The following is a 26036-nucleotide window of genomic DNA, read 5'->3' as shown; positions in this document are numbered from 1 at the left end:
GTTTAGGGAGCCTGCAACTAAGTGCAGACCAGCCGGCGGGGAAGGTCTGCAACGGACCCGACCCAACCCGCTGGGAGTCTCCCCGCCCTCTTCAGGAGGCTGGTTACTATGGCAACTAGGTTAGGGCGGAAGTGGCTCGGAAGACGGACTCTCACTAATCAGGTGACTCGCTTGCCTCCTGCACGTGACACCGGAGCCCAGGCGCACTCTGTACCTAATCAGACCCGCCCCTCTTCCTTTTACCGACAACTGACAACGACCTAGAGCAATGGCCTTTGCGGGTCCAACAGGAGACCCCGCCCTGTGGCAGTGAATAAACCAATTAGACTTGGGAAAAAAGAAGCACCGCCCCAGGTCTCACCCGGGTTTGACAGACGCATTTGAGGCCATCCTCGGGTCCCTCCGCCCCATTCCATTCCGGCCGGCGAAGGACAGACCTTTTACCCAATAGCGCGTCTCCTCTCTGTGGTTGGGTCCCGCCCCTATAGGAACTGAACCAATGAGCACGCCAGGTCTCGGCGAGGTGGTGGGGGTTGCACTGCGGTAATATGGCTCTTCCTTAGGCAGCGGCGGCGGCGGCGCGAGGTGGGGTAGAGCAGTCCTGCCCCTCCGGTGGCGGGTGTTTGGGCTGCGGCGGCTCTGCGGGTGGTGGCTGAGCTGTGGCAGCGGATGCCGGAGGAGTGCCGGCCCCGCCGCTCGGCGGACCCTGGGTCAAGATGAGCGTCTCAGCGTCGATCGGGGGCACGGTCCCCCTGCCGCCCCCGGGCCCGGCCGCCGCCGCGCTGCCTCCCGGTTCTGCTGCGCGGGCCCTGCACGTGGAGCTGCCGTCTCAGCAGGTAACCCTGCGGGCTCGCAGCGCTCGGAAAGGGATCCCGTGGGCGGCGGGCTGCCCCCGTGCCAGCGGGAGACCCCGAGAAGTGGCCGGGAGAACTCGGAGGGCTGACGAGGTTTTGTAAGGGGAGGGGTCCAGTGATGGCCGGACCTCCGGGAGACCCCGCAGCCCGAGGAGAAACCCCGCAACTGGAGCTGGGCTGTGCGGAGACGGAAGGGAGCCGGAGAAACTCCCCGGGGGCCTGAGCCCGCCTGTCAACGGGCAGCTGGGGATTCCCTTGCGGAAACCCTCCCCCTTATCCCTCTAGGAACGGGCCGGGGAAGCCCTGCGGCCCCACCAGAGACGGGGACAGCGCTTTTCCTCTCCCTCCCCACCCGCGGAGAATCCCGTTGCTACTCTTTCCTTCCGGAGAAGCGAGGAGTCGTTAAGATTTCTGGCATTTACTTTTAGTCTCTCCTAATCGTGAACTGCCCCCCTCAGCTTCCCAGGAGAAATCCTTTGAGACTTCGGGATTGCCTTCCTAATCTCAGACCCCCGAGGAACGCGTTTCAGCAGTTGAAGGGGCTCTTTCCTCTCTCGTTCCTTCAGATGAGTGTCCGTGGAAGGAGGATTTGATGTATATCTACGTCCCCATCCGTCTGCAAGAGCCTGATGGCTTTTTGGGTCCACATTGTAGGGGGATGATAAAGTGAGCACTGAGTTTGGGGATCGGACAACGTCCTTTGTGTCACCCACACATCTGTAGAGAACTCCTTCCCTCCTTCCCTCCCTTGCCCCCCTTGTGTCCCCCGAGAGGAGACTTTGCAGGAACAGTAGCTTTAGAGAAACTTAAAGAGCCTTTCACCCTCTCTGTTCCTCCTTCCACACCGGGGACCGCAGAAAAACTGTCAGTTATTGAGAGTTTATCTTGATGGATTTGTGCGCTGTGCTAAGTGGCTGGTAGTTCATTTAATTCTCACAACTCTGTGAAATAACTGTTTTATTTAACCCCATTTTGTAGAGGTTGGGAAACTGCAGCTTGATGCAAAACCACTCGTTCGAAGCCTTGCATTTAGTAGGTGCCCGCGCTGGGTTGCAGAATCCAGCGTCTGACTCCAACCCGTGCGCGTGGTTGTGTGCTTGAGGCTTGTGCAACTACCTGCACACAGGACAGAGCATGTTCCTGCATACCTTTCCTCCAGCTTGTGATTTCTGTCATAGGACTTGGGGAAGGTTCATAAAGAGGAAAGCAGAGGGTGAGGGCAGAGGGTGGGTGGAAAATGGGATGGATCTGAATACCGGAAAGTGTGTGTGTGTGTGTGTGTGTGTGTGTGTGTGTGTGTGTGTGTGTGTGGTGGTGGTGGTGGTGTGTGTGGGGGGGATTGCTAAAGGGAAGAGGGGAGTTGAGATAATAGTGGTGGCCAGTGAGCTGAATTGTTTGCAGAAGCAAGGTGTGTGTGTGTGTGTGTGTGTGTGTGTGTGTGTGTGTGTGTGGCAGAAGTGGATTTAAAAGACTGGGACAGTGTGTGCCCTGGTTTTGTGGTGCTGTGGGAAGCGAATTTGTGGAGAATATTAGAGCTTGAGAGCAGTGAGGTTTGGGTTGTATTTATGAGGTGCTGGGAAAGAGTAAAAGTATTGAGGGGAGGGGAGACTAACCTCTGGAATGAGGGTTACTGTGAAGGTTATGTGTGTGGGTGAAGAGGTGGAGTGTGAGACTGGATACTGGGAGAAGCAGTGGTGGGCACTGCTATCAGCAAGCAGTCTGGAGAAATCCTAAGGAGTTGAGGACCTAGAGGGGTTTAGTGTGGGCAAGCTTTGGGAAAATGTGGAATCAGGAAAGAGAAAGCATCGTTTGTTTCATAGAGCCTGTTCTTTGATAACAGTTCACAGTTCAACATTTGAGGAAACAACCCTAACATACTTTCCATGAAAGAAATTCAACTGCATTTGTAAGTGATTATCAAATTTTTGGATTTGTGATGAGGAATATATGTAGTGACTTAAGTGCACAGTGAATGCTGTGTGAGTGCCGAGTATGGTATTTACAGCTTTCTGGGGTGTCATCCTTGGATTCTTGGAAGGCAGCCTATAGTATAACAAAAACACTTTCACTTTTGCAGTTGATATTAATTTAGCTTCCTGGGTCCAAATGCCCAAGTTTTGAGGGTTATAAATATATAACATTAAAAAAGAAACATTTTTGTTAAATTGTTATCTGTATACAGTAAACTGCACTGATTACTAGTACACAACTTGAAGAATTTTAAGTATACATCTTTTTTAAAAAAGATATATTTTATTGATTTTTTTACAGAGAGGAAGGGAGAGGGATAGAGAGTTAGAAACATCGATGAAAGAGAAACATCGATCAGCTGCCTCCTGCACACCTCCCACTGGGGATGTGTCCGCAACCAAGGTACATGCCCTTGACCGCAATCAAACCTGGGACCTTTCAGTCCGCAGGCTGATGCTCTATCCACTGAGCCAAACCGGTTAGGGCTTAAGTATACATCTTGATGAATTGTCACAAAGTGAACACAGTTCTGCAACTACTACCTGGATTAAGAAATAAAAAATTATTAGCATTCCAGAAGTCCCCTTTATGTTCTCGCCCTTCTCTCTCTCCCCTTTTCTCTGAAGGAGTCACTATTCTGATTTCTAACATAAGAGATCAGTTTTCACCTATTCTTGAACTGTATATAAATGGAATCATGCAAAATGTATGATTGTGACTGGTTTCTTTTGCTCAGTATTGTTTGTGAGAGTCATAGGATATGTGTGTGTATAAAACGTTCTGTTAGCATTAATTCATTGTCTTTTTATTTTTGCCTGTAGCTTTTGCAAAATTTCAAAGGTTTAGATAAATTGGAAGTCCAATTGATTTTCCTTTAAATAATACCTTTTGACAGTCATGTAATTTTAATAGATCCCATGCTATTTAATAAAATGTTAATGTTTCTCAACAAATAAGCCAACCCTATTGATTGAGAATTTCTACTAAAGTTGATTATTTCAAAGCATAGATTCAGTGGTTCCCTAGCTTATTTCTAAGGCAGAGTTTTTCCAACTTTGGCACTGTTGACATTTTGGGTGGGTAGACGGATGGGGCTGTAAGATTTTTAGCCCCACTCCTGGCCTCTACCCACAGTGTACCATCAGCACCTGCCCAGTCCTAGCAAAAAAAAAAAAAAAAAAAAATGCATCCAGATGTTGCCAAATGTTCCTCAAGGGGCAAAATTACTCCTGGTTGAGAACCACTGTTCTCAAGTATACTTTCATTTTAAGATAGAGAGTATCACTGCTATTACTACTCATTTATTCTATTCTTCATTAATCTCATTGCTTCTAATGACTGTAATGTTATAATAGATTAGTTCCAGAAGTATTGGACCACCCCCCACCTGCCTCCAGAAAAAGACGTTTGTTTTTGCTTAAAGAAAGTTCATTAAATTATGTATAATACCTAATTTATTTCTCTTATTTTAATCTACTTGTCTAAAAAACACACACACACACCAAAAAACTTCAGTTAAGACTTTATAACTCCTGATCCTTTATATGTATGAGTACTCACTATAGTCTGATAGCTACTTGACTGTGTCAAATGAAACTACTACTTAGTCTTTGCCTCCTTTTTCTTCTCTGTGATCTTATTTTAACTGTAATTTCAGTATGAACTAGTCACACATTTTGAAGACTGTTTTTGCTCTGTAATTTTTGGTTGTGGTTCTTAATTACCTAGTGAATATGAGTTCATTTGAAGAGTAACTTCCTTTACACCCTTAGATTTAGGAGTTTTGAAATAAAAAATGTGTTTTGTGATAGAGACATTTAATATTCCCTTAAAAGTTTAATTGAGAGCATTTCTTTCCTTCCTAAAGACTTCCTCACTTGAGTATAACTTATCTATGTTTCTCAGATACTTAGAGTGGGTGTGTGCAGGGGGTGCTTTTTAGTGATTGCTTAGTGACCCTTTTTGGGGCGTCACATATTTCTTTAAGATTTGGTAGAACCTATAGGCTCTTTCCTTAGAAAATGCACTTACATACAACATAAACAATTTTGCATGCAGGTTTGGTTTCCTTGAAGTATAAATAGAAGAGCTCAGATTAAATAATCCTAGCCCACTTTAATCCCTTTAAAAAAAAAAAAGTTAAAAGATTTTGCAATTTAATATTATTTTTCTTAGTTGTCCATGTCTCTATCTATCTATCTATCTATCTATCTATCTATCTATCTATCTATCTATCACATTTTGTATAATAATATTTAGTTACTAGTATGTTTAACTAACCCCATATGTAGACTTTTGGATTCTTCAGTTTTCTCTATTACATTGCTGCAATGAGTATTCATACCTAATTTTTTTTTTAAATATATTTTATTGATTTTTTACAGAGAGGAAGGGAGAGGGATAGTCAGAAACATCGATGAGAGAGAAACATCGACCAGCCGCCTCCTACACACCCTCCACTGGGGATGTGCCCGCAACCAAGGTACATGCCCTTGACCAGAATCGAACCCGGGACCTTTCAGTCCGCAGGCCGACGCTCTATCCACTGAGCCAAACCGGTTACGGCCATACCTAATTTTTGTAGGATAAATTTAGAGCAGTGAAATAACTCAAAGGATGGAGATATATATAGTGTATAACAAACACACACACACACATATATATATAAATATAACTATATATAAAATAGTTATATATAACTATTTTAGCTTTAGAAAATATTAGCAGTTTCCAAAAAGGATATGCCTATTACACTGCTACCAAGTTAGGACCTGCATCTCTACATTTTGTCAACTTTGGGCATCATACATTTTCTCAGTGTTTTTCAATCCAATTTTATGTATACAGGTTTTATATATGTATTTTACCTACATATACATATACATACAGGGGTAGACAAAAGTAGATTTACAGTTGTGAGTACACAAAACAGTTTATTCTTGTATTATTATATAAGAATTGCATTATTTTCCATATGAACAACTGTAAACCTACTTTTGCTCATCCCTTTATTTTTGTTACTTAAACAAGCATTTCTTTAATTATTATTTATATTTTAATAGCTTTATTTTTGTATATCAAACACTATGTTAATTACATGATCTCATTTATTCTTATACAACCCTATGAATTTCAGTAACTTTACACAGATTTATGTAGCATTTCTTTAATGAATTCCTTGTTCATATCTTTGCCATTAATTTTTCTGATTGCTTACTTATGTTTTTCATTGATTTAAGAACATTTTTTCTTGTCCTTTTTTGGAAGGAGGTGGGGTATATTAATGCTGTGAGCCTTTATCTTCCTTGAATTTTTTGGGGGAAGTGAATGTCTTTATTGTTATTATTTTGTCTGGCCATCATCTCTCCTGCACTTACTCTGATCACTGTAACTTACCTGTCTTTAGGAAATTGCTTCCCCTTCTCCATGTTTTTTTTTTTTTTTTTTTAATTGAGATATAATTGACATTAGTTTCAGGTGTACAACATAATGCTTTGATATCCTATATAATAAAAGGGTAATATGCAAATTGACACTAACAGCGGAATGACCAGAACGACCGCTTGTCCAGTCACTATGAGATGCACTGACCACCTCTTGGTCCCTTTCCCCAGCGGGCAGGCTCCCATTGCCCCATGGTGAATGGGGATCCAGGGGTGGGTGGCGGTGGGGGACAGGGCCGGCTGCAGAGATGGCCCTGATCACAGGCCAGGCCTAGAGACCATACCCATGCACATTTCGTACCCCGGACCTCTAATTTTTATATATTGTGGAATTTTAAAATAGATTTTATTTTTTAGAATAGTTTAGGTTTATAGAAAAACAGTGCAGAAAGTTCCCTTATATCCAATATCCAATTTCCTTGATTTTTAGCATCTTTCATTAATATGGCAAATTTTTACAATTTATGAACCAATATTGATGCATTATTATTATTAACTAAAGTCAATAGTTTAGATTTCCTTAGTTTAAAATTTGTGATAAAATATACATAACATAAAATTTGCCATATTTATTATTCTAAAGTGTACAGTTCAGTGGCATTAAGTACATTCTCACTGTTGAGCAATCATCACTATCTTCTTCCACAGTTTTTCATCATCCCAAACAGAAACTGTACCCATTAAACAATAACTCTCCATTCTCTCTTCCTTATGTTCCTGGTAAATTCTGTTTTCTGTCTTTGAATTTGCTTTTTTTAGAGACTTAACATAAGTAGAATCATACACTATTTGTCCTTTTGTGCCTGGCTTATTTCATTCACTTATTGTTTTAAATGTTCATCCATGTTGTAGCATGTATCAGAATTTCATTCCTTTTATAGTAATAATTTATTATATGCATGTACCACATTTTAACCATTCATCTGTTGATAGATCTTTAGTGTTTGCCTAATGACCTTTTTCTGTGCCAGGATTTCATCCTGAATACTATATCATATATCACTAGAGGCCTCGTGCACGAAATTCGTGCACAGGTAGGGTCCCTAGGCCTGGCTAGCAATCAGGGCCAATCGGGGCCTTCTGGCTGCCAGGCTGGGGCCTTCCTTCATTCCACACCACCCCAGGTGATCAAGCACATGTCATAGTGAGCCATCGAATTCCCAAGGGGATAATTTGCATATTAGGCTTTTATATATATAGATTGTTTTATCTCATTAGCTTTCTCTTGGTTGTGACAATTCCTTAGACTTCGATTTTTGATGACTTTGACAGGTTTGAATAGTAGTCAAATATTTTGTAGGATACCTCCTTTATTAGAATTAGTCTGCTATTCCTCTCTTATCTGTTCTGCCCTGCGCTTATCTGTGAGACATCTCGGTGTTTCAGCTCTAGACTAGCCTGGGAAAAAGCAATCTTTGGTGGGAAGGGAATGTGTGCTCCTAGAACCAGAGGGGAGCTGACTTATCTATATATATAAAAGCCTAAGCGACCATTAGGACTGGACGACCGGCTGGTAGCTATGATGCGCACTGACCACCAGGGGCAGACGCTCAAAGCAGAAGCTGCCCCTGGTAGTCAGTGTGCTCCCACAGCCAACCTCCTGCGGCCAGCCAATCTCCTGCAGTTCTTCCGCCCGGCCAGTCTGCCCCAATCAGCCCTGATCGCTGGCCAGGCTGAGGGACCCCACTGGTGCACTAATTTGTGCACTGGGCCTCTAGTATAGATAGAAGTCCCCATCCTTGGTTCCTGATTGGTCTGTCCTCATGCAAATGAGGACTCCACATTCTTGCAATTTGATTGGTTCAAAAGGCACTGTCCTTATTGGTTGGTGAAGAAGGTTATGGGGATATAGCTTTGTAGCTCAGATTGGATGGAGAAAAACTCAGTCCTACTGGTTGAAATAGGATTCCAGGAACTCCTTTATAAGGCCTGGCTCAGATGGCAGAAACACTGCAGGCAGACTGTTCAGTGCAGGCCTCTTTCTGAAGTGCAGTTTGAATGAGAGGCCCCTGTGTAATAAAGGCTGGGCTTTGTTTATTTGTTTTTAAACTAGAGGCCCAATGCACGAAAATTCGTGCAAGAGTTGGCCTTCCTTCACCAGGCTGCTGGTACTGGCTTCCCTCCAGCACCTGGGACCTCGGACCCGGGCTGCCTTCCCTCAGGTCACCCGCAGGCACCTGGAACCCGGGCTAGCTTCTCTCGGGCCCCAGCTTTGTCAGGAAGGATGTCCAGAATGATGTCCGGAAGATGTCTGGTCTAATTAGCATATTACCCTTTTATTATTATAGATTTGAACCCAGTTAGTTACTGGGAGCTCTTCTTTTTTAAAAATTATTTTTAAAAATTGATTTTTAGAGGGAGGTTGGTAGAGAGAGATATGTGAGAGAGACATATCAACTGGTTGCCTCCTGCACTTGCTTGGACCTGGGCCAGCAGTGAATCTGCAACCGAGGTACATGACCTTGCCTGGGAATCAAACCTGAGACCCTTTGGTTTGCAGGCTGACGCTCTAACTGCTGCACCACACTGCAGGAAGCTGTACCTTATTGGGAACATATACCCCTGCAGTGCAGTAACATGCTATGCACATTTATTTCTTCCACAATATTTACTGAGCCCTTCTGTGTGACTCAAATAAAAAATAATATATAGTTGTATATCTATAAAATAAAATGATGGCAATTTTTGAGCTTCTTTGGATCTTGTAAACAAAATTATATGAGGAAGCTACAGAAACTCAAATCAGCATCCTAAAATCATTATTTTTATGTGACAAAAGCCATTAGGAATTTAAGAATTTTTTTTTTTGTTTTTCCTGTGAAAATGTTTAGTTTTCCTTTGAAAGGAAATACTATGCTCTTTTTTAGTACTTACTTCTCCACAGGGTCACAGTTCTTAACTTTGTGGCAGAAAATTCAGAAGTGAAACTGACTGGAAATAGAGTAAGAGCAGAATTGAAACTAATAAGTTGGGCCTGAAATGTGTAGTTAAAAAAAAAAAAAAGTTAGGTCTCCATAATTTCCAAATGTGTACTTTGATAATCTGTGTATTTTTACTTGTCAGACATTACTACTGGGGTTGTGGTAGGAAGGTGGCAGAAAGAAATATTTGTCATTTTTAATGTACTCAAATATGTGCAGCTACTAACTAGGTTTGTTCTAGAAAAATTAAAGACATTATGTTAAGAGAGGACATTTTAGCTTTCAAATTTTATTTTAGGTTTGATGACATCAGTCATATCTGAGGCAGAGTTCAACTTTTTTAGTGCCTTGTATTTTAGCAGCTACATCCTTATATTATCCAGGTAGAGGAGCACACGGAGAATGGAAAACTTGACATTGGAATTTAAAAAAATCATAATTTATATTATACCTTCTTTTGTTGATTGATTGTTTGTTAATCTTCACCGGAGGATATTTTTTCCCATTGATTTTTAGAGAGTGGAAGGGAAGGAGGAGAGAGACAGACATCTATTGGTTGCTTCCCCCACCTGCCCTGACCTGGGCTGGGGATTGAACCTGCAACACAGGTGTATGTCTTTGACCGGGAATTGAACTTTGACCCTTCAGTGTGTGGACCGACACTCCAATCACTGAGCCACACCAGTCAGGGCTATAGTATACCTTCTTGATTCAGAATTATATAACCTTGTTTTCTACCTTACTTTAAGATGGAAACATGAATTTTGAATCATTGAATTTTATAGATGCCCAATCTGAAGCACTCGGGTGAATCTATTTCCCTGGCCATAGCCCTGGCCTGTTTATTCCGGCCCTCAAGGAGTTAATAAATAGTATTCATAAAACAAATCTGAGTTGAGTGTCATACTGTTCCTGCTAGCAACAGGGACCTGACCAGATCCTGGGTCTCTCATGAGCAGTTCCACTGTGCTGGGCTGGGTATTTTGAGAACTTGATTCTTAAAGTTATCTTTGCTTTGACACATTACACCTACAGCTTTGAGGATTTTAAGCTAGAATAAAAATGGGAGAGAGGCTGCATTTTAAACTTCTTTTTATGGGCAAACACTCAGACTCCACCCCATTCCTCTCTTATGGTGTAAATTAGAGTGAAACTTTGGAATGTCCCTCTGTAGTTTACGTGAACAGTCTTCCTGTTTTGTCCCTGGGTACTTACCATGCCTATCCTTTTTCTACTTAAGAAGTCCTGATTCTTACCTCTTTAATACCATCAGATGATTTTGGGGTTTTTGATGCCAGGACCTCATTGACTAGTGATGTTACTAGGCATTGAAAACTCTAGTTCAGTGCATTTTTTTCTTTTTTCTTTTTCTTTTTTTTTTTTTTGGTTAAGAGGCTGAGAGATAATGCTAAAGCTAAGCATTGGAACCCAGCACTTAGGGGTCTTGGTCTGTTTGTTGGTCCATTGAAATATCTGGCACTTTCCCCCACCATGGTTTTAGAATGTCCTAAAAGATACAGTCAGACTTAAAACAAATAATGTCAGGAAGCTGAAACCAGCAGTTACCTTTGGCGTTTGTCGGTAGACTCTTGAGTAAGAAAAAAGAGAAGATACAAATAAGTAAAAGTGGAAATCAGACTTTTATGATCTATTATTTCCAGGACAAACTTGGTGTTTTTTAACATGACTTTACTTTTTTTGACCCATAAGTAATTCATGTGTTCATTTTAGCCTACGTTAAAACTGATTTTAAGTCCAGAAGTAGAAGAAACTTTGATTTATGTTAGGCACAGGATTAGAAACTATATGTCTTGTTTCCTTTATCTACTTATGTCTTTTAGAGGATACGAATTATTTCCTGTCATAATTGCAGTCATTTTTTTTTGTATAGTACAGGAAAAGTAAACTTTTAAAATGCAAGGATTATGAAAAAACTTTTATTTATTTTTTTTTACTTTGTCTACCTTACTGAATAGAATAATGTCATTGAGAAAATTGGTACTGCTGTCATGGGTCCAAAGTTCATGTGTCCAACACTTCAAAAGGCTAAAAGTCAAACGTCAGAGTTTGGAGTAAGGAGAGGTTGATTAATTGAGAAGGTGCCAACTGAGAAGATGGGAGTCCTAATCCTCAAATCCATCTTTGAAAAGTACAGAGTTCAGGCTTCTTTTATGTCAAGGGAAGTGCAAAAGGGAGGGCAAGAGTGATTGCCCACTGCACACATCTGGGGCAGCAGAGGTTGGAGGAAGATTGTACTAGTTGCTGTGAATCTGGTTACAAGGTTCCTACAGATCTTTGGTAAGCAATACTGTACATACTTTACTTATCTCCTCAAGCCACAAGCAGAATTCCTGTAATGAGTAGCATGCCTATATGCAAGACTAAGCAGAAGCTATTAGCCTGAGCCATGGTCACAAAGCAGCTTGAACAAGATGGAGCCAGAGGGCCCTAGCATCTTACTGTTACACTGCTTTCATCCACTAGAATGTTAATGTTTAGGACTATATGAGAAGCAACAATATGAAGAAGACTTTCTAATTTTTCATCCTGAAAATAGATCACAAAGCAAGGGAGGCAGGTAGGCTATGTGGTGCTCATTACAAGTTTAGGATATTTTACAGGACTATACACAGTATAGGATAGAATTGGTTCCACTATAGAACTGTACATATAGGTATTTCAGGCTTGTTTTCATGAATTGACTTAATGGAATGTATTCTATGTGGAAGGTATTTAAAACATACATAAAAATCAGAACAGATGTCTGTTGCTCTGGAGTGACTATTTTACTTTGGATATTCATATATTTCTATAAGAAACTATGAGGCTGATTATTAGATGGAACACTAAAATTGCATAATTTCTTAATTGCACATTAGCTGCATTTTTGATAGACAAACTCGGCTATTTTTTTTTTTTTTAATTCTCACTCTAGGATATTTTTCCATTGATATTTAGAGAGAGTGTAGGCAAGGGAGAGACAGAGAGATAGAAATATCAATGTGAGAGAGACACATTGATTGGTTGCCTCCCGCACGTGCCTCCACCAGGCCAGGGGTCGAGCCTGCAACCAAGGTACGTGCCCTTGACCAGAATGGAACCGGTGGATCCTTCAGTCTGCGGGCTGACGTTCTATCCACTGAGCTAAACCGGCGAGGGCCAGATTCAGCTATTTTAATACTATGTAAAGATCATCTTGGTTTGGGATAGTGGAATGGGGAAGGAAGGTCCGGAAGGTTGTCTCCAAAGTGGAGATTCTGAAGCTGAGTCATGAAGAAGGTTAGGTGTCTGTGTACTTAATTGTATTCACTTCACTCCAACTTTGTGATGACCATTTGCTGCTAGGTTTTCCTCCAGTCAAGACTCAGGGTTCCTTGTCACACAGCATTACAGAAATACCTTTAAAAATCATTCAAGGACAAATTTCCCACTCTTAACCTTTTTACATTTTGCCATGCTGTCTTGTGTTTTTCAGTATCTAATCTCTTTAAAACCATTCTCATAGTATTTTTCACCACAGTAGTTAGAACCGTCTCCCCCATGTGACAGTTGAGAACAGTCAAGGCCCAGAAAAGAACGTGGAGGAGGTTGAGCTCATACCCAGCTAATTCTGGTTCTACTTTCAGAGCTCTTCCTGTCATCTTACTCTGTTTGCTTGTTGTATTTAAAATACAACTTTCCGATTTCACCTTTGCCTCATTCTTCACAAACCTGTATAGTTCCAGTTAGGTGGGTAGATTTTGAAGCTACAGGGAAACTGACCGCAGAGACTGAGGAAACTCTAAGGTGATCGATAATAATAGTCCTGTTATTAAACTGTCTTATGTGCCAGCACTGTGTCTAAGCACTCTGCAGTTACTTCATTTATTCCTCATTACAACTCTGTGAGGTAGAAACTGCTGTTAGCTCCATTTTTCAGGTGAGGTACCTGGAGCTTAGGTTAGATATATTCCCAAGTGAAATGGCAGAGCTAGAACTCAGTGTTTGGGTAATTGGAATAAATATCTGATTTTGAACTGAAGTACCCTTTGCTTTTTCAGGTTGATTTAATCGAATTCAGTTTGTACAAGGGAGTCTCTAGAACTGTACCCTCGTGCTGTAGTGTACAGATTGTTGTACAGGAGTTAGTGTTCATGCTGTGTGTGGCTTATTCTGTCTGTTCATCTATTCCTCTCGTGGCTGAGCATCTATAAAAGTTCTCCCATATTATTTGCTCTTAAAAAAGTCAAAACTTGTTGGTGCAGAAGTGGAAATGGGGCAGAGGCCAGGACTTTTATTTTTATTGAATCTATGTAAACTTTTGGTTTATTGTCTAGTTCTTGGCATACCATGTGGGTACTCAAGAAATGTTGAAATACTTTGGTTTGTTAGGGTACAGTGTAGAGGAGAGAACTGTGAAGCTAGGAGAATGTTTGTGAATGGTGAGTTTATTGGGACAGATTGGGATTAAAGGTTGTACTGGAAAGTAGTTCAGGGCCTTTGGATTTCTTTAGTAAAGCTTGATTATAGAGGGAGGGCCTTATTAATTAGAGGCAACCTGGGTTCTAAGGCGAAGAGAAAGAGGTAATGGGAAAAAATAATGTAAGTGAAGACATGAATATTCTGGGTTAGGTTTACTAAGTTAGAGTTTGCTAGTCTTGGTAGGTTCAGTATGTTAACATTTAAGAGAAGGAAGCTGGTTTTTCATAGTGTAAAGAGCAGTAGCTTTAGGGGAATTAATAAAGGATGTGGAAAAGAAGAAACATATGCCAGAGATATTATGAAGAAAGAATTGATGAGCTGGGTGGCTGATTAGACATGGAGGTGGGGATGTGGACATCACCCAGGCAAAGATGTCTCAAAGGTTTTGGAATAGTGTATCTGGGAAGCAAATATACAGCGTATATACACAGCCCAGGAGATTAAGCCTGGATCCAAATCTTGATTTTGCTACATGCTAACAGTGTGAACATGGGTATGTATGTCCCTCACTTTTAGTATCTGAAAAATGAGTAAATTAATGCTAATTAAACCTAAAATGTACATACAAGTTACCTAGGGATGTTATTAAAATATAGATTCTAATTGAGTAGGTCTCTGGTGGGGCCCGAGATTCTGCATTTCTAACAAGCGCCCAGGTGACACTGAGCAGCAAAGACTTAGATGACTTTGCAGTGGTGCAGTTCTATAATCCTATTTATCGAATGTTTATACTTTGGGGATATGTTCTATGCTTGTGATTTTTATCACCTCTATTTAGATAAATGAATTCCAAAACGGTCTCTTCATTTCAAATTACAAATGCCTAAACCAATTCATCATCTTACCCTGATAACCACATCCCTTTCTTGACATCTGTATTTCTGTTAATACTTTATAAAGTCCTTTACAATTTTTCAGGCAGCTTTTACAACCATTATTTCATTTGATCCTTAACCCACAGAGGTAGGCATGCAGGAAATATCTCCATTTTAGGGAAGGGAAACAGGCTCAGAGAGAGTTAAGTGATTTGCCCACTAGTGAGTGATAGAACCACCTTAAAGTTTAGGATTATTGACTCTAGGTTGAGGTCTTACCACGATGTCACACTGCCACTAGTAATGGCTATCACAGATATAATAATTGGTTGCCATGTGTTTTAAAAAATGTAAATTTAGGCCCTAGCCAGTTTGGCTTTATAGATAGAGCATCGGCCTGTGCACTGAAAGGTCCCGGTTTCGATTCCAGTCAAGGGCACATGCCTGGGTTGTAGGCTGGATCCTCAGTAGGGGGCATGCAGGAGGCAGCCAGTCAATGATTCTCTCTCATCATTGATGTTTCTGTCTCTCTCTCCTTCCCTCTCCCTTCCTCTCTGAAATCAATAAAAATATATTTTTAAAAAATGTAAATTTAGGGCCCCTGGCTGGTGTGGCTCAGTTGGCTGAGCACCATTCTGTGCACCAGAGGTCGCTGGTTCGATTCCCCCTCCCCTCTCCCTCCCCCCCATCCCCTCTCCCCCTTCCCCCTCTCCCCCTTCCCCCTCTCCCCCTCCCCTTCTCCCTCTCTCCTCTTCCCTTCTCCCTCTAAGTATGTCCTCGGATAAGGATAAAAATAAAAATGTAAATTTAGTTTTATTTAAAAAATAGATAATAAATTCATGTGGAAAATTTTCAAAAGGTCTATAAGGGGATACAGTGAAGGCCCTCTATATCACTCTGTGCCCCAATTACCCATTTTCCCTTCCCTGGAGAAACCAGTGTTGTTAACTATATTTTATGCATCTCGGATAATTATATTCTTTTCCCCCTTATGAAAAATAAGTGATAACATGTAAAACATACTGATTTTATAAACTTTTGTATTTTTAAAAAATCTATTGGTATATCTTACAGATTGTACCAAATAGGTCTCAAAGAATTGCCGCATAATTTATTCCTTGTGGCACATAGCATTTTACAAAGGATAGACCATAATTTAGCTACTCCCCTATTGATGGGCATTTAACTTAGTTCCAGTTTTTTGCTAATACAAACAATAGTGTATTTTATACATTATATTGCATATCTGCAAATACATATATTTGGATATATATATAATCCTCATCCAAGGATATTTTCTCCATTGATTTAAAAAAATATATATATTTTATTGTTTTTTTACAGAGAGGAAGGGAGAGGGATAGAGAGTTAGAAACATCGATGAGAGACATCAGCTGCCTCCTGCACACCCCCTACTGGGGAGATGCCCGCAACCAAGGTACATGCCCTTGACTGGAATCGAACCTGAGACCCTTCAGTCCGAAGGCCAGTGCTCTATCTATTGAGCAACCCGGTTAGGGCCCCATTGATTTTTTTAAAAAAATATATTTTATTGATTTTTTACAGAGAGGAAGGGAGAGGGACAGAACGTTAGAAACATCGATGAGAGAGAAACATCGATCAGCTGCCTCCTGCACACCCCCCACTGGGGATATGCCCGAAACCAAGGTACATGCCCTTGACCAGAATCGAATCTGAGACCCTTCAGTCCTAAGGCTGACGCTCTATCCACTGAGCAACCCGGTTAGGGCTCCATTGATTTTTGGAGAATGGAAGGGAGCGGAAGAGGGGAGAAAGAGAGAAAGAGAAAGTGAGAGAAACATCTATGTGAGAGAGACATATTGATTGGTTGCCTCCTGCAAGAGCCTGGACCGAGCCATGATTAAACCTGCAACTCTGGTATGTGCCCTTGACCTGGAATTGAGCCCTTGGCCCTTCAGTGTGGGGACTGACGCTCTAACCACTGAATCACACCAGCCAACCCTCTGCAAGTATATTTTCAACATAAGTGCAGAAGTGGAAGTGCTTAGTCAAAGAATATGTGCATTTATAGTTTTGGTAGATATTGTGAGATTGACATCTATAGAGGTTTTACCAATTATACTCTTTTCTGAAAGTCCCTGTTTTGCTACTGCCTTGCCTTTGAATATAGTTTTAACTTGCATTTCTCTTATGAGTGAGGTTGAGAATCTTTTCATGTTTAAATGCTATTCGTATTTCCTTTTCTGTGAATTATCTGTTAATTTTCTTTGCCAATTTTTTTTCTGCCGGGTTGTTGGACTTTTTAAAAAATTGATTTCTAGGAACTTTTTGTTTTAGTGAAGTCTTTGTTATGTGAATTAAACATTTTTTGTTAGGTTCTTTTTTCCTTTTATATTGCATAGGATAGTTTGTTTTTTAAGGAGAAGAAACTATTTTTTTAAAAATATATTTTATTGATTTTTTACAGAGAGGAAGGGAGAGAGATAGAGAGCCAGAAACATCAATGAGAGAGAAACATCAATCATCTGCCTCCTGCACATCCCCCACTGGGGAAATGCCTGCAACCCAGGTACATGCCCTTGACCGGAATCGAACCTGGGACCTTTCAGTCCGCAGGCCGACGCTCTATCCACTGAGCCAAACCGGTTTTGGCGAGAAGAAACTATTTTAAAATTAATTTTAGAGAGAGAGGAAAGGAGAGGGAAAGAGAAACATCAATGAGAGAGAGAAACATCGATCAGCTGCCTCCTGCATGCCCCTTACTGAGGATCGAACCCACAACCTGGCATGTGCCCTGACTGGGAACAGAACCAGGGACAGAACCAGGGACCTCTCGGTGCACGGGATGACACTCAACAAACTGAGCCACACCGGCTAGGGGCGCGTAGGATAGTTTTATGCATAATTTAAAAATATTTTGTGTAGTAAAATGTATTAATTTTTTTCTTTTTATAGGTTCGAGTTGTATGTCATTCTTAAAACTTTGAGATTATTATAAAATAATTATGATTTCTTTTGGTACCTTTTATGCTTTAATTATTCACATTTAAATATCTTTAAGTTGTTTGGAATTTGATATAAGATATAGGATATGTTTCCTACTTATATATGTTTCATTTCTTTTTTTTTTTTTTAATTAAATCTTTATTGTTCAGATTATTACATTTGTTCCTTTTTTTTCCCCCCATAACTCCCCTCCTCCCAGTTCCCGCCCCACCCTCCGCCCTCACTCCCCACCCACTGTCCTCATCCATAGGTGCACGATTTTTGTCCAGTCTCTTCCCACATCTCCCACACCCCTTTCCCCCCCAAGAATAGTCAGTCCATTCCCTTTCTATGTCCCTGATTCTATTATAATCAACAGTTCATTCTGTTCATCAGACTATTTATTCACTTGATTCTTAGATTCACTTGTTGATAGATGCATATTTGTTGTTCATAATTTGTATCTTTACCTTTTTCTTCCTCTTCCTCTTCTTAAAGGATACCTTTCAGCATTTCATATAATCCTGGTTTGGTGGTGATGAACTCCTTTAGCTTTTCCTTATCTGTGAAGCTCTTTATCTGACCTTCAATTCTGAATGATAGCTTTGCTGGATAAAGTAATCTTGGTTGTAGGTTCTTGGTATTCATCACTTTGAATATTTCTTGCCACTCCCTTCTGGCCTGCAAAGTTTCTGTTGAGAAATCAGCTGACAGTCGTATGGGTATTCCCTTGTAGGTAACTGAGTTTCTTTCTCTTGCTGTTTTTAAGATTCTCTCTTTATCTTTTGCTCTTGGCATTTTAATTATGATGTGTCTTGGTGTGGTCCTCTTTGGATTCCTTTTGTTTGGGGTTCTCCGAGCTTCTTGGACCTGTAAGTCCATTTCTTTAACCAGGTGGGGGAAGTTTTCTGTCATTATTTCTTCAAATAGGTTTTCAATATCTTGCTCTCTCTCATCTTCTGGCACCCCTATAATTCTGATGTTGGTACGCTTGAAGCTGTCCCAGAGGCTCTTTACATTATCCTCGCATTTTTGGATTCTTTTTTCATTTTGCTTTTCCGGTTGGATGTTTTTTGCTTCCTCGCATTTCAAATCATTGACTTGATTCTTGCGCTCCTCTGGTCTGCTGTCGGGCGTCTGTATAATATTCGTTATTTCAGTCTGTGTGTGCTTAATTTCTAGTTGGTTCCCCAATATAAGATCGAGGGTCTTATTAGTTTTCGTGTAGATCTCATTAAGTTTATCGGCAGCTTCTAAACAGTTCTTGAGAGACCTTAAAAGTGTGGTTCTGAACTCTATTTCTTCCATTGACAATTTTGTCCTGTTTCTTTGTCTCCGCATTTTGTTATGCTTCCTTGGTGCACCCCCTAGTGGTCTTTGTTTGCAGTCTTATAGTTAAATCTTGATTGTTGTAGCTAATTCCAGGGAGGGTTTGACCTCCAGGCCAAGTGGCTATGAGAATCAGCTGTGTCAGCAGTGAGAGAACTTCTGTCCTCTAGGGAGGTGCTAATCTAGCCTTTGCCTGAGGCTATCCAGCAAATGCCTTTGCCTGAGGCTATCCGGCAAATGCCTCTGTGCAGGGCTTGGGCTGGGCGGGTCGCACAGGATCAACAGGGTGGGCCGGCGAGAGCAGTTATGGCGGCTCTCAGTCCTGTCCCAAGGGGCTCTGCCTCTCTGAGTCCCAGCACCCGCTGCAAAGCTGGGAGAGAAAGCTGCACTCGCTCTGACCGAAGCCAGACAGTCCCGCTTCTCCCGTTTGAGTCTGGGTCCCTAAAGACTCGCCCGGATCTGGTGCTCAGAGTCTGCGACTCCCTCCGGATTGAAAACAACAACCGCGCCCTCCGCCGCCAGCCCGCTCCGCGCACTCCGCACCTCAGAATTTGACTTCAGCACTGCGCCTCCTCTGAGTGTCCGTATGCGTTTCTCTTTCCTCCTAGTTGTAGGACTTCCACTCAGCCAGCGTTCCTGTGGTTCTGGGTGATGTCCCTTCCGTTTTTTGGTTTCACTTTTGAAGTAGTTGTTCAAAGCAGCAAACTCCGGCGTTAACCTATGCCGCCATCTTGGTTCTTCTCATGTTTCATTTCTTTTTTATTTTCTGGTGGCTACTCTATTGTCCTGACATCTTTATTTATTAGGTTTTATTTCCCTAGGGCCATGGTCAGCAAAATGCAACTTGCGAGCGAGCCACCTGCGGCTTTTTGGCCCCTTGAGTGTGGCTCTTCCTAAGCCTTAGGAGTACCCTCATTAAGTTAATAACAGTGTACCTACCTATATAGTTTAAGTTTAAAAAATTTGGCTCTCAAAAGAAATTTCAATCATTGATATTTGGCTCTGTTGACTAATGAGTTTGCCGACCACTGCCCTACGGGACCTTTGACTCCCTTATCTCTTTTATCAGTCTTCCCTTCATCCTCAACCATATCCATTATCTAATTAGCCCCCATTAAGTCCAGAGGTCGCTGGACTTAATGAATTTATTATCTATTTTTCCACATGAACTTATTATCTATTTTTCTAGGATCCTATATGATCTTACCTTTTTCTGTTCTTATTGATATTACTTTAAACTTTTTAAATAAACATTTCAGTGAATAATGAAATATGTATATTGAAATGTATACAGTCATAGACAGTTGTTTCTAGGACCTCCCTCCACCCCTAATACCAAAATTTTCAGATGCTCAAGTCCTGTGCCACCCTCAGTATGGCCAGGGGTCAACCTGAGGGGGCGCGGTGAAGGATTAAAAAAGACAGACGAGAATAAAGCTGGGGCTAGGTGGGACGCTGCACTCTGTTGGAGAAACAGTGCCACAGCCTGCAAGCCAAGTCCTTATTTTATAGCCAGATTCCTCGAGGCAAAGTAAGGGCGTGGTCAAGATGTTTACAATGTTCTTGCGGGTTTCAAATCTACTCAATTACATGCACCTGAACTCCATCAAGCTTTGTTTTGGCAGCACTTGCTGCACTTCCCACAGCCCATATCACTCAGCCACGTGGGACCACTGGTTCGGACCATACAGTCAAGCTTACAACCATAGCCTTTGGCTATAATTGTGCTGAGAGGGCTTTGCCCTCCACGCTGGGACTTGCACGTGGCTTTGCCACGAGAGGACCGTGCCCTCTCATTAGTCTGAGGAGTCTTGAACCTGTCCAAATGCTGTAGCCACTCTCCACAAAGTCCCTTATAAAAAAAATGGTGTAGTATTTGCGTATAACCTATATTTGTATGCAGGCTACAGCAGGGATTGCCTACGCATTACTTCATTTGTGTGGATTCAGCATAGTGCTCATTGGTGCACAGCAAACTCAAATTTTGCTTTTTTGGAATTTCTGGGATTTTCTTTTTTAAGAATATTTTCAGTCTGCAGTTATATTATATATAGAGAAGGTATATAATGAACTTCCAGGCACCTATTACCCAGCTTCAATAACAGTCACCTCATGGCAGGTCTCCTTTTATTCATATGTCTACCTACTTGTCCTCCTTCCCTCATCCCAATTGTTTTGAAGCAGATTACAGACATAATATTAATTTAGCACAGGGACCACTGACAACTGCCTTCCAATTTTTTTTAAAGATATGTTTTTATTGATTTCAGAGAGAGGAAGGGAAAGAGATAGAGAAACATCAAGCTACCTCCTGCATGCCTCCCACTGGGAATTGAACCCTGACCAGGAATCAAACCATGACCTCCTGGTTCATGGGTCAATGCTTAACCATTGGGCAACACTGGCCAGGCATGTCTTCCAATTTTTATTCTCCAGATCATCCTGTGTAATTCTGTGTCTTTCTTCCTTGGTCTTATATTTCTAAAGTAACAGTGCTCTAATAAATGCTCACTGAAAAGTACACTACTGGCTATTTTTTAACCTCAAATTGGCCTTTTTGTGTGCACAGACTCCAGTACTTTCATAAAATTACATATTCTGAAATTAGGGAATACCATGTTTGTATCCCCACAGTTCCTCGCATAGTCTGCGAAGGAAATACCAGCAAGATAAAACAGAAAAGAAAGGGAACAAGAGAGGATGGATGGGAGAGACACGCAGAGGAAGACACCAGATCTGTCAGTATAAGCAACTGCTTCTTAGAGCACCACTCCCCAGAGGAAACATAGAGGGAAAAAGGCAGGTTTGGGTCTTCCACCAAGATTTCAGTGAATAGGATGGAGGAAAAAAAACAAACACCTATAAACACCTAGAGCCAAAACCTGTAACAAAAGTAGAAAGTTCAGAGCTAGATTTTGGAAAAGCCTGTTTTATAATTTAGTAGTGCTTAGTAAATGACAATTAAATTCTAGAACTGATTTGAACTTTGGTGAGAGCAGAGTTAATGTCAAAAGAAAAGCTTTAGTTCCAAGGTTGTGTAATATGCTTCAGAGAAAGCTGGCAATTAGGGATAAGTTACAAAGTATTTTCTGAGAGATTAGAGTTGGTGGGTTGTTGTTTAAATTTGTAACATTCGCTGTTGGCACCGTTTGCTTATAGCGGTAGCACCAGGCACTAGCATTAAAGCGTTTTTGTGTTCTTTCAATACTTTTCACAGTGAGTCTTTCAGGTGGTATAAAAGATTAGAAAAAATAGATGATTGATAGTGCTATGACATAGAAGGGGCTTTTGTATTTTTTTTTTAAAGATTGACCTAATTTATTAAGCTTAAATTCTCAATTCAGTAAATAAACATTTTTACCTTCTGTGGAAATGTGGAAAACTAATTTCCTCTCAAGTTTGCTTTTGTTGTCCCTCAGAACAGTATACCAAAGTAGCAGTAATCTGAAAACAGATTCCAGTTCACTGGAAATAACCTGGACTTTAAATCTTCCATGCCATGTAGCCCCACCCCAGGCTGAGAAAAAATACCTGACCTGAAATGAGTTGAAAATAGGAAAGGCGGGAGGTGTCTAGAAGTTTGACTACATTTCCAAACCAGATATTACTTTAAAAAATTATCCTATATAATAAAAGCTTAATATGCTAAGTGTCCGGTAGTCCATTCAACCAATCAAAGCGTAATATGCTAATGATATGCTAAGGCTGCTCAGCCATTCACTGTGACGTGCACTGACCACCAGGGGGCAGACGCTCTGACTGGTAGATTAGCTTGCTGCTGGGGTCCTGCTGATGGGGACTGAGCGAGACAGGCTGGACATGCCCTGAAGCCCTCCTGTGGTCCCTCCCCTGCTGGCCAACCTCCCGAGGTCCTCCCCAGCCCTGATTGTGCACCAGTGGGGTCTCTCGGCCTGGCCTGTGCCCTCTTGCAATCCAGGGCCCCTCAAGGGATGTCGGAGAGCTGGTTTCGGTCTGATCCCGCAGGCCAGGCCGAGGAACCCCCACTGGTACATGAATTCGTGCACCGGGCCTCTAGTCTCATAATATTTGTGATTATCTACATTAGGATCAGCAAACAGGCACTGTTTTTTATAACAACTGATGAGGTAAGAAAGGTTTTTACATTGTTAAAGGATTGTAAACAAACATAAACACTAAGAATGTGCAGAGACAGGATGTGCCCTTAAAAGGGGAAGTTTTTACTCTTGGACCTTTTATGAAACAAGTTGGCCAACTCTTGATCTACATCATTCAGGATACAAAGTATATTTCTTTACATGAACATTTAAAATTTCTTGCTCTCTTGTTTTTGTTCTGTATTGGCACTTTAAAAAAAATGGTTATATAGTTAGTTTTCCTTTATATGTGTGTACCACAATTTAAGAGTGGTTATTTATTTTTTGCTTTTATAGCCAATATCAGAATTAGCATATTTGTGCACATTTTTGTGACTTAGGGAATTGCTTGGTCAAATATTATATGCAATTTAAAGTTTGATAATTATTGCTAAATTGCCCTCCCATCAAATTGGATCTTTTTATATTTCTCCCAACATTGTTTTCCTTACTCATATAGACCTTGACCGAGATAAAATAGTTTGACTCTTTAATCAGATAGGCCTCTTCATTTTCTGTTGCTGAGTAACAAAGAATTTAGTGGCTTAAAACAACATCATTACTTATTTTGCTCACAAATATTCAGGTCAGTTTGGGCTTGGTGGGGACAACTTTTCTGTGCTTTACTTGATGTCATTCATTTCTGAGTGTCAAAGGCTGGGGACTGAAATGGTCATATGTCTGCTTTAGCTGGGATCTCATCTGGGGCTGAGGAGAACACCACGGAAATCCTTTCCATCTGGCTGCTTGGCAGCCTCGTAGCAGGGTGACTGAATTCCAAGGAAGAGCATCCTATAAGAGGACAAGGTGATTATATGATTTAGCCTTAGAAGCCACCTAGCATCATTTTTACCACTGTCACAGGCCTGCCCAAGTTTAAGGGAGATGGAACATAGACCCCCACTTTGTAATGGAGAAGTGGCAACATCACTTGTAAGAGAACATGTGGGATGGGAAGTATTGGTGCAGCCATTTGGAAACTGCAGTCTGCCATAAGGTAGAATGTTTGTTTTGGCGTGCTTATCTATAATTATGATTATACAGTTGACACTTGAACAATATGGGTTTGAACTGTGTGGCTCCACTTATATGTGGATTTTTTGCAATAAATATATTGGAAAAATTTTTGGAGATTTCCTTACTGCTGTGAAGCAATCATATTGATTATCCTAGGGTACCAGATTGATGCTTCTTCATTACCAATGCATGAATTGTTATACTTCTAAATAAATATGAGTTTCTTTTTCACATTACCTTTTCATTTTTGGATGTTTAGTTTTAGTAATATGTTTAACATCTGCAGTGTTTTATATTTATTATATAAGACAATATTGATGCAGGTATTGACACGATTCATCTAGTAAAAAGACATCATAAACTTTTGATATTGATAAATACAGTACAGTGTGGCAAATTTATTTTCTCTTTATGATTTTCTTAATAACATTTTCTTTTCTCTAGCTTACTTTATTGTAAGAATACAGTATAAAATGCTTATTCAAAATATGTGTCAATTGACTGTTTATGTTATCAGTAAGGTTTCCTTCTAGTCATTAGTAGGCTATTATAGTTAAGTTTTTTGGGAGTCAAAAAGTATATGAAATTTCCACTGTGTGGGGGTGGATAGGTGCCCCCTGTTCAGAGGTTAACTGTATATCTTTTCATACGTTTATTGACCACGTCTGTTTCTGTGACTTGTCTTTTTATATCAGGCCCATGAGTACCTGAGACCTTGGCTTTTTCTTCACTCTATTACAACATCTAGAGGCACCAGTTTACAATCATACTAATGAGTAATTCATTTTTTAAAAAAACAAAAGCAAATGTTTCAGATCTATAGTGCATGCCACTTAAGTCTTGTTTTAGAAATTATTCTGGAAAGATTTGTTAAAAAATTAAGGAATTTCAAGTCATACTATCCTTTGCCCATTGCCAGCATTTCAGGTAGCAGAGTTGTGCTTTAATTACATCCTTCAGGCCTCCAAATCAAAGGTGAATAAGAGGTTTTAATTTTAGATGCTAGTGAATGTTTTTTTTATAATTTTCAAGAAAAACAATTTAAAATATAACGTTACATGCAATAAACATTAATATTTCAAAAAAAAATGATTTAATGAATGTTTTTAACCTCTATATAGGATATCTTATAGGAAGTGTTTAAAATATGTTAAGTGTTTAAGGTTATGTTAAGTCCAACTTAAAAATTAAATTCTATTCAGCTTTAGATTTGAAGATGAGTGTTACTAGTGCATAACTTCGCTGCCTAAAGCTATTGCTGTAGAATGAAATGCCAAGAGTATTTTATAACCGAAAGCTTGGAGCATTTGAGAAAGTTTAGAGATTGTTGGCAAAGAAAGCTGCATGGAATGTTATTTTGAAGAGTAATTCCAAAGACTGTAATTTAATTACAAAGACCCCTTCAGCAATATCTGTGCATTCATTACAGTTCAGTCTCTGTCCAAGCCCTGCATCCTGCTTTGTTAACGCAGTCAGTCCCGTTGTCCTTGTATTTGTCATAAAATTACTCTCTTGAGTTGAAGGATAGGTCAATGCTCTGCCCTCTGTAGCAATAAAGTATAAAGACCAGATTATATCTATTAGGTATATATAGATATATATGTATATATATATGTGTGTGTGTGTGTGTGTGTGTGTGTGTGTGTATGTATGGAGAGATACATATAACCTCTCTGCTTTCTTCCTGCTTTCCTTCTTTTGAGATACCCCTCTCATTATTTATCATTTACTGTTTTATTTCTTTGTTTATATTTTGTTACTTAGAAATGTTGAGATTAAAAGATGAATAATGATAGTGAGTAATCCTAACCTCATAGGATTGTTATGAGGATTAAATAGATCACATGTATGAAGTGTTTTGGACAGTACATGGCACATGGTAAGCATTTAATAAGTGCTAACAGTATAGTGATGGTAATGGTCTCTGCCATTAAGTCTTTTCTTCCTAGGTTAATAGGGAAAATGACTGTAAACAACTTCCTGAAGTACAAGGCTGAATGAAAATAAGTGTATAGAAGAGATAGAAGCAAAGTTCTTTTTATTCTAAGAAAGGAGCAATTAATTTCAGCTAGAGCTATGGAAGAAGGAATCTTGTCTCCTTAACTTTGAAGTGGAAATGGGATCTCTTTAAAGAGAATGGTAT

At 40.5% G+C, this 26036-nt stretch overlaps 1 protein-coding gene across 5 annotated transcripts in view; it reads left to right on the top strand.

Moving 5' to 3' along the window:
• The first annotated feature begins 509 nt into the window (after nucleotides 1-509).
• The window catches only part of UVRAG (UV radiation resistance associated), a 291490-nt gene continuing 265963 nt past the window's right edge, over nucleotides 510-26036 (top strand). For 4 of the 5 annotated variants that reach the window (XM_059708402.1, XM_059708401.1, XM_059708404.1 and 1 more), the window contains exon 1: nucleotides 511-836. Coding sequence is in view for 4 of the 5 variants with exons in the window: in XM_059708401.1 (XP_059564384.1) it covers nucleotides 717-836 (120 nt within the window). In the remaining variant the exon portion in view is untranslated. Of the gene's footprint in view, nucleotides 837-26036 lie in introns of all 5 variants that reach the window. The other variant, XM_059708405.1, reaches the window with a different exon arrangement.

The sequence above is a fragment of the Myotis daubentonii genome, chromosome 9 (assembly GCF_963259705.1).
Source record: "Myotis daubentonii chromosome 9, mMyoDau2.1, whole genome shotgun sequence".
NCBI lineage: Eukaryota > Metazoa > Chordata > Mammalia > Chiroptera > Vespertilionidae > Myotis > Myotis daubentonii.
The sequence above is the reverse complement of the archived record's forward strand: the minus strand, read 5'-3'. Positions and strand labels throughout refer to the sequence as shown.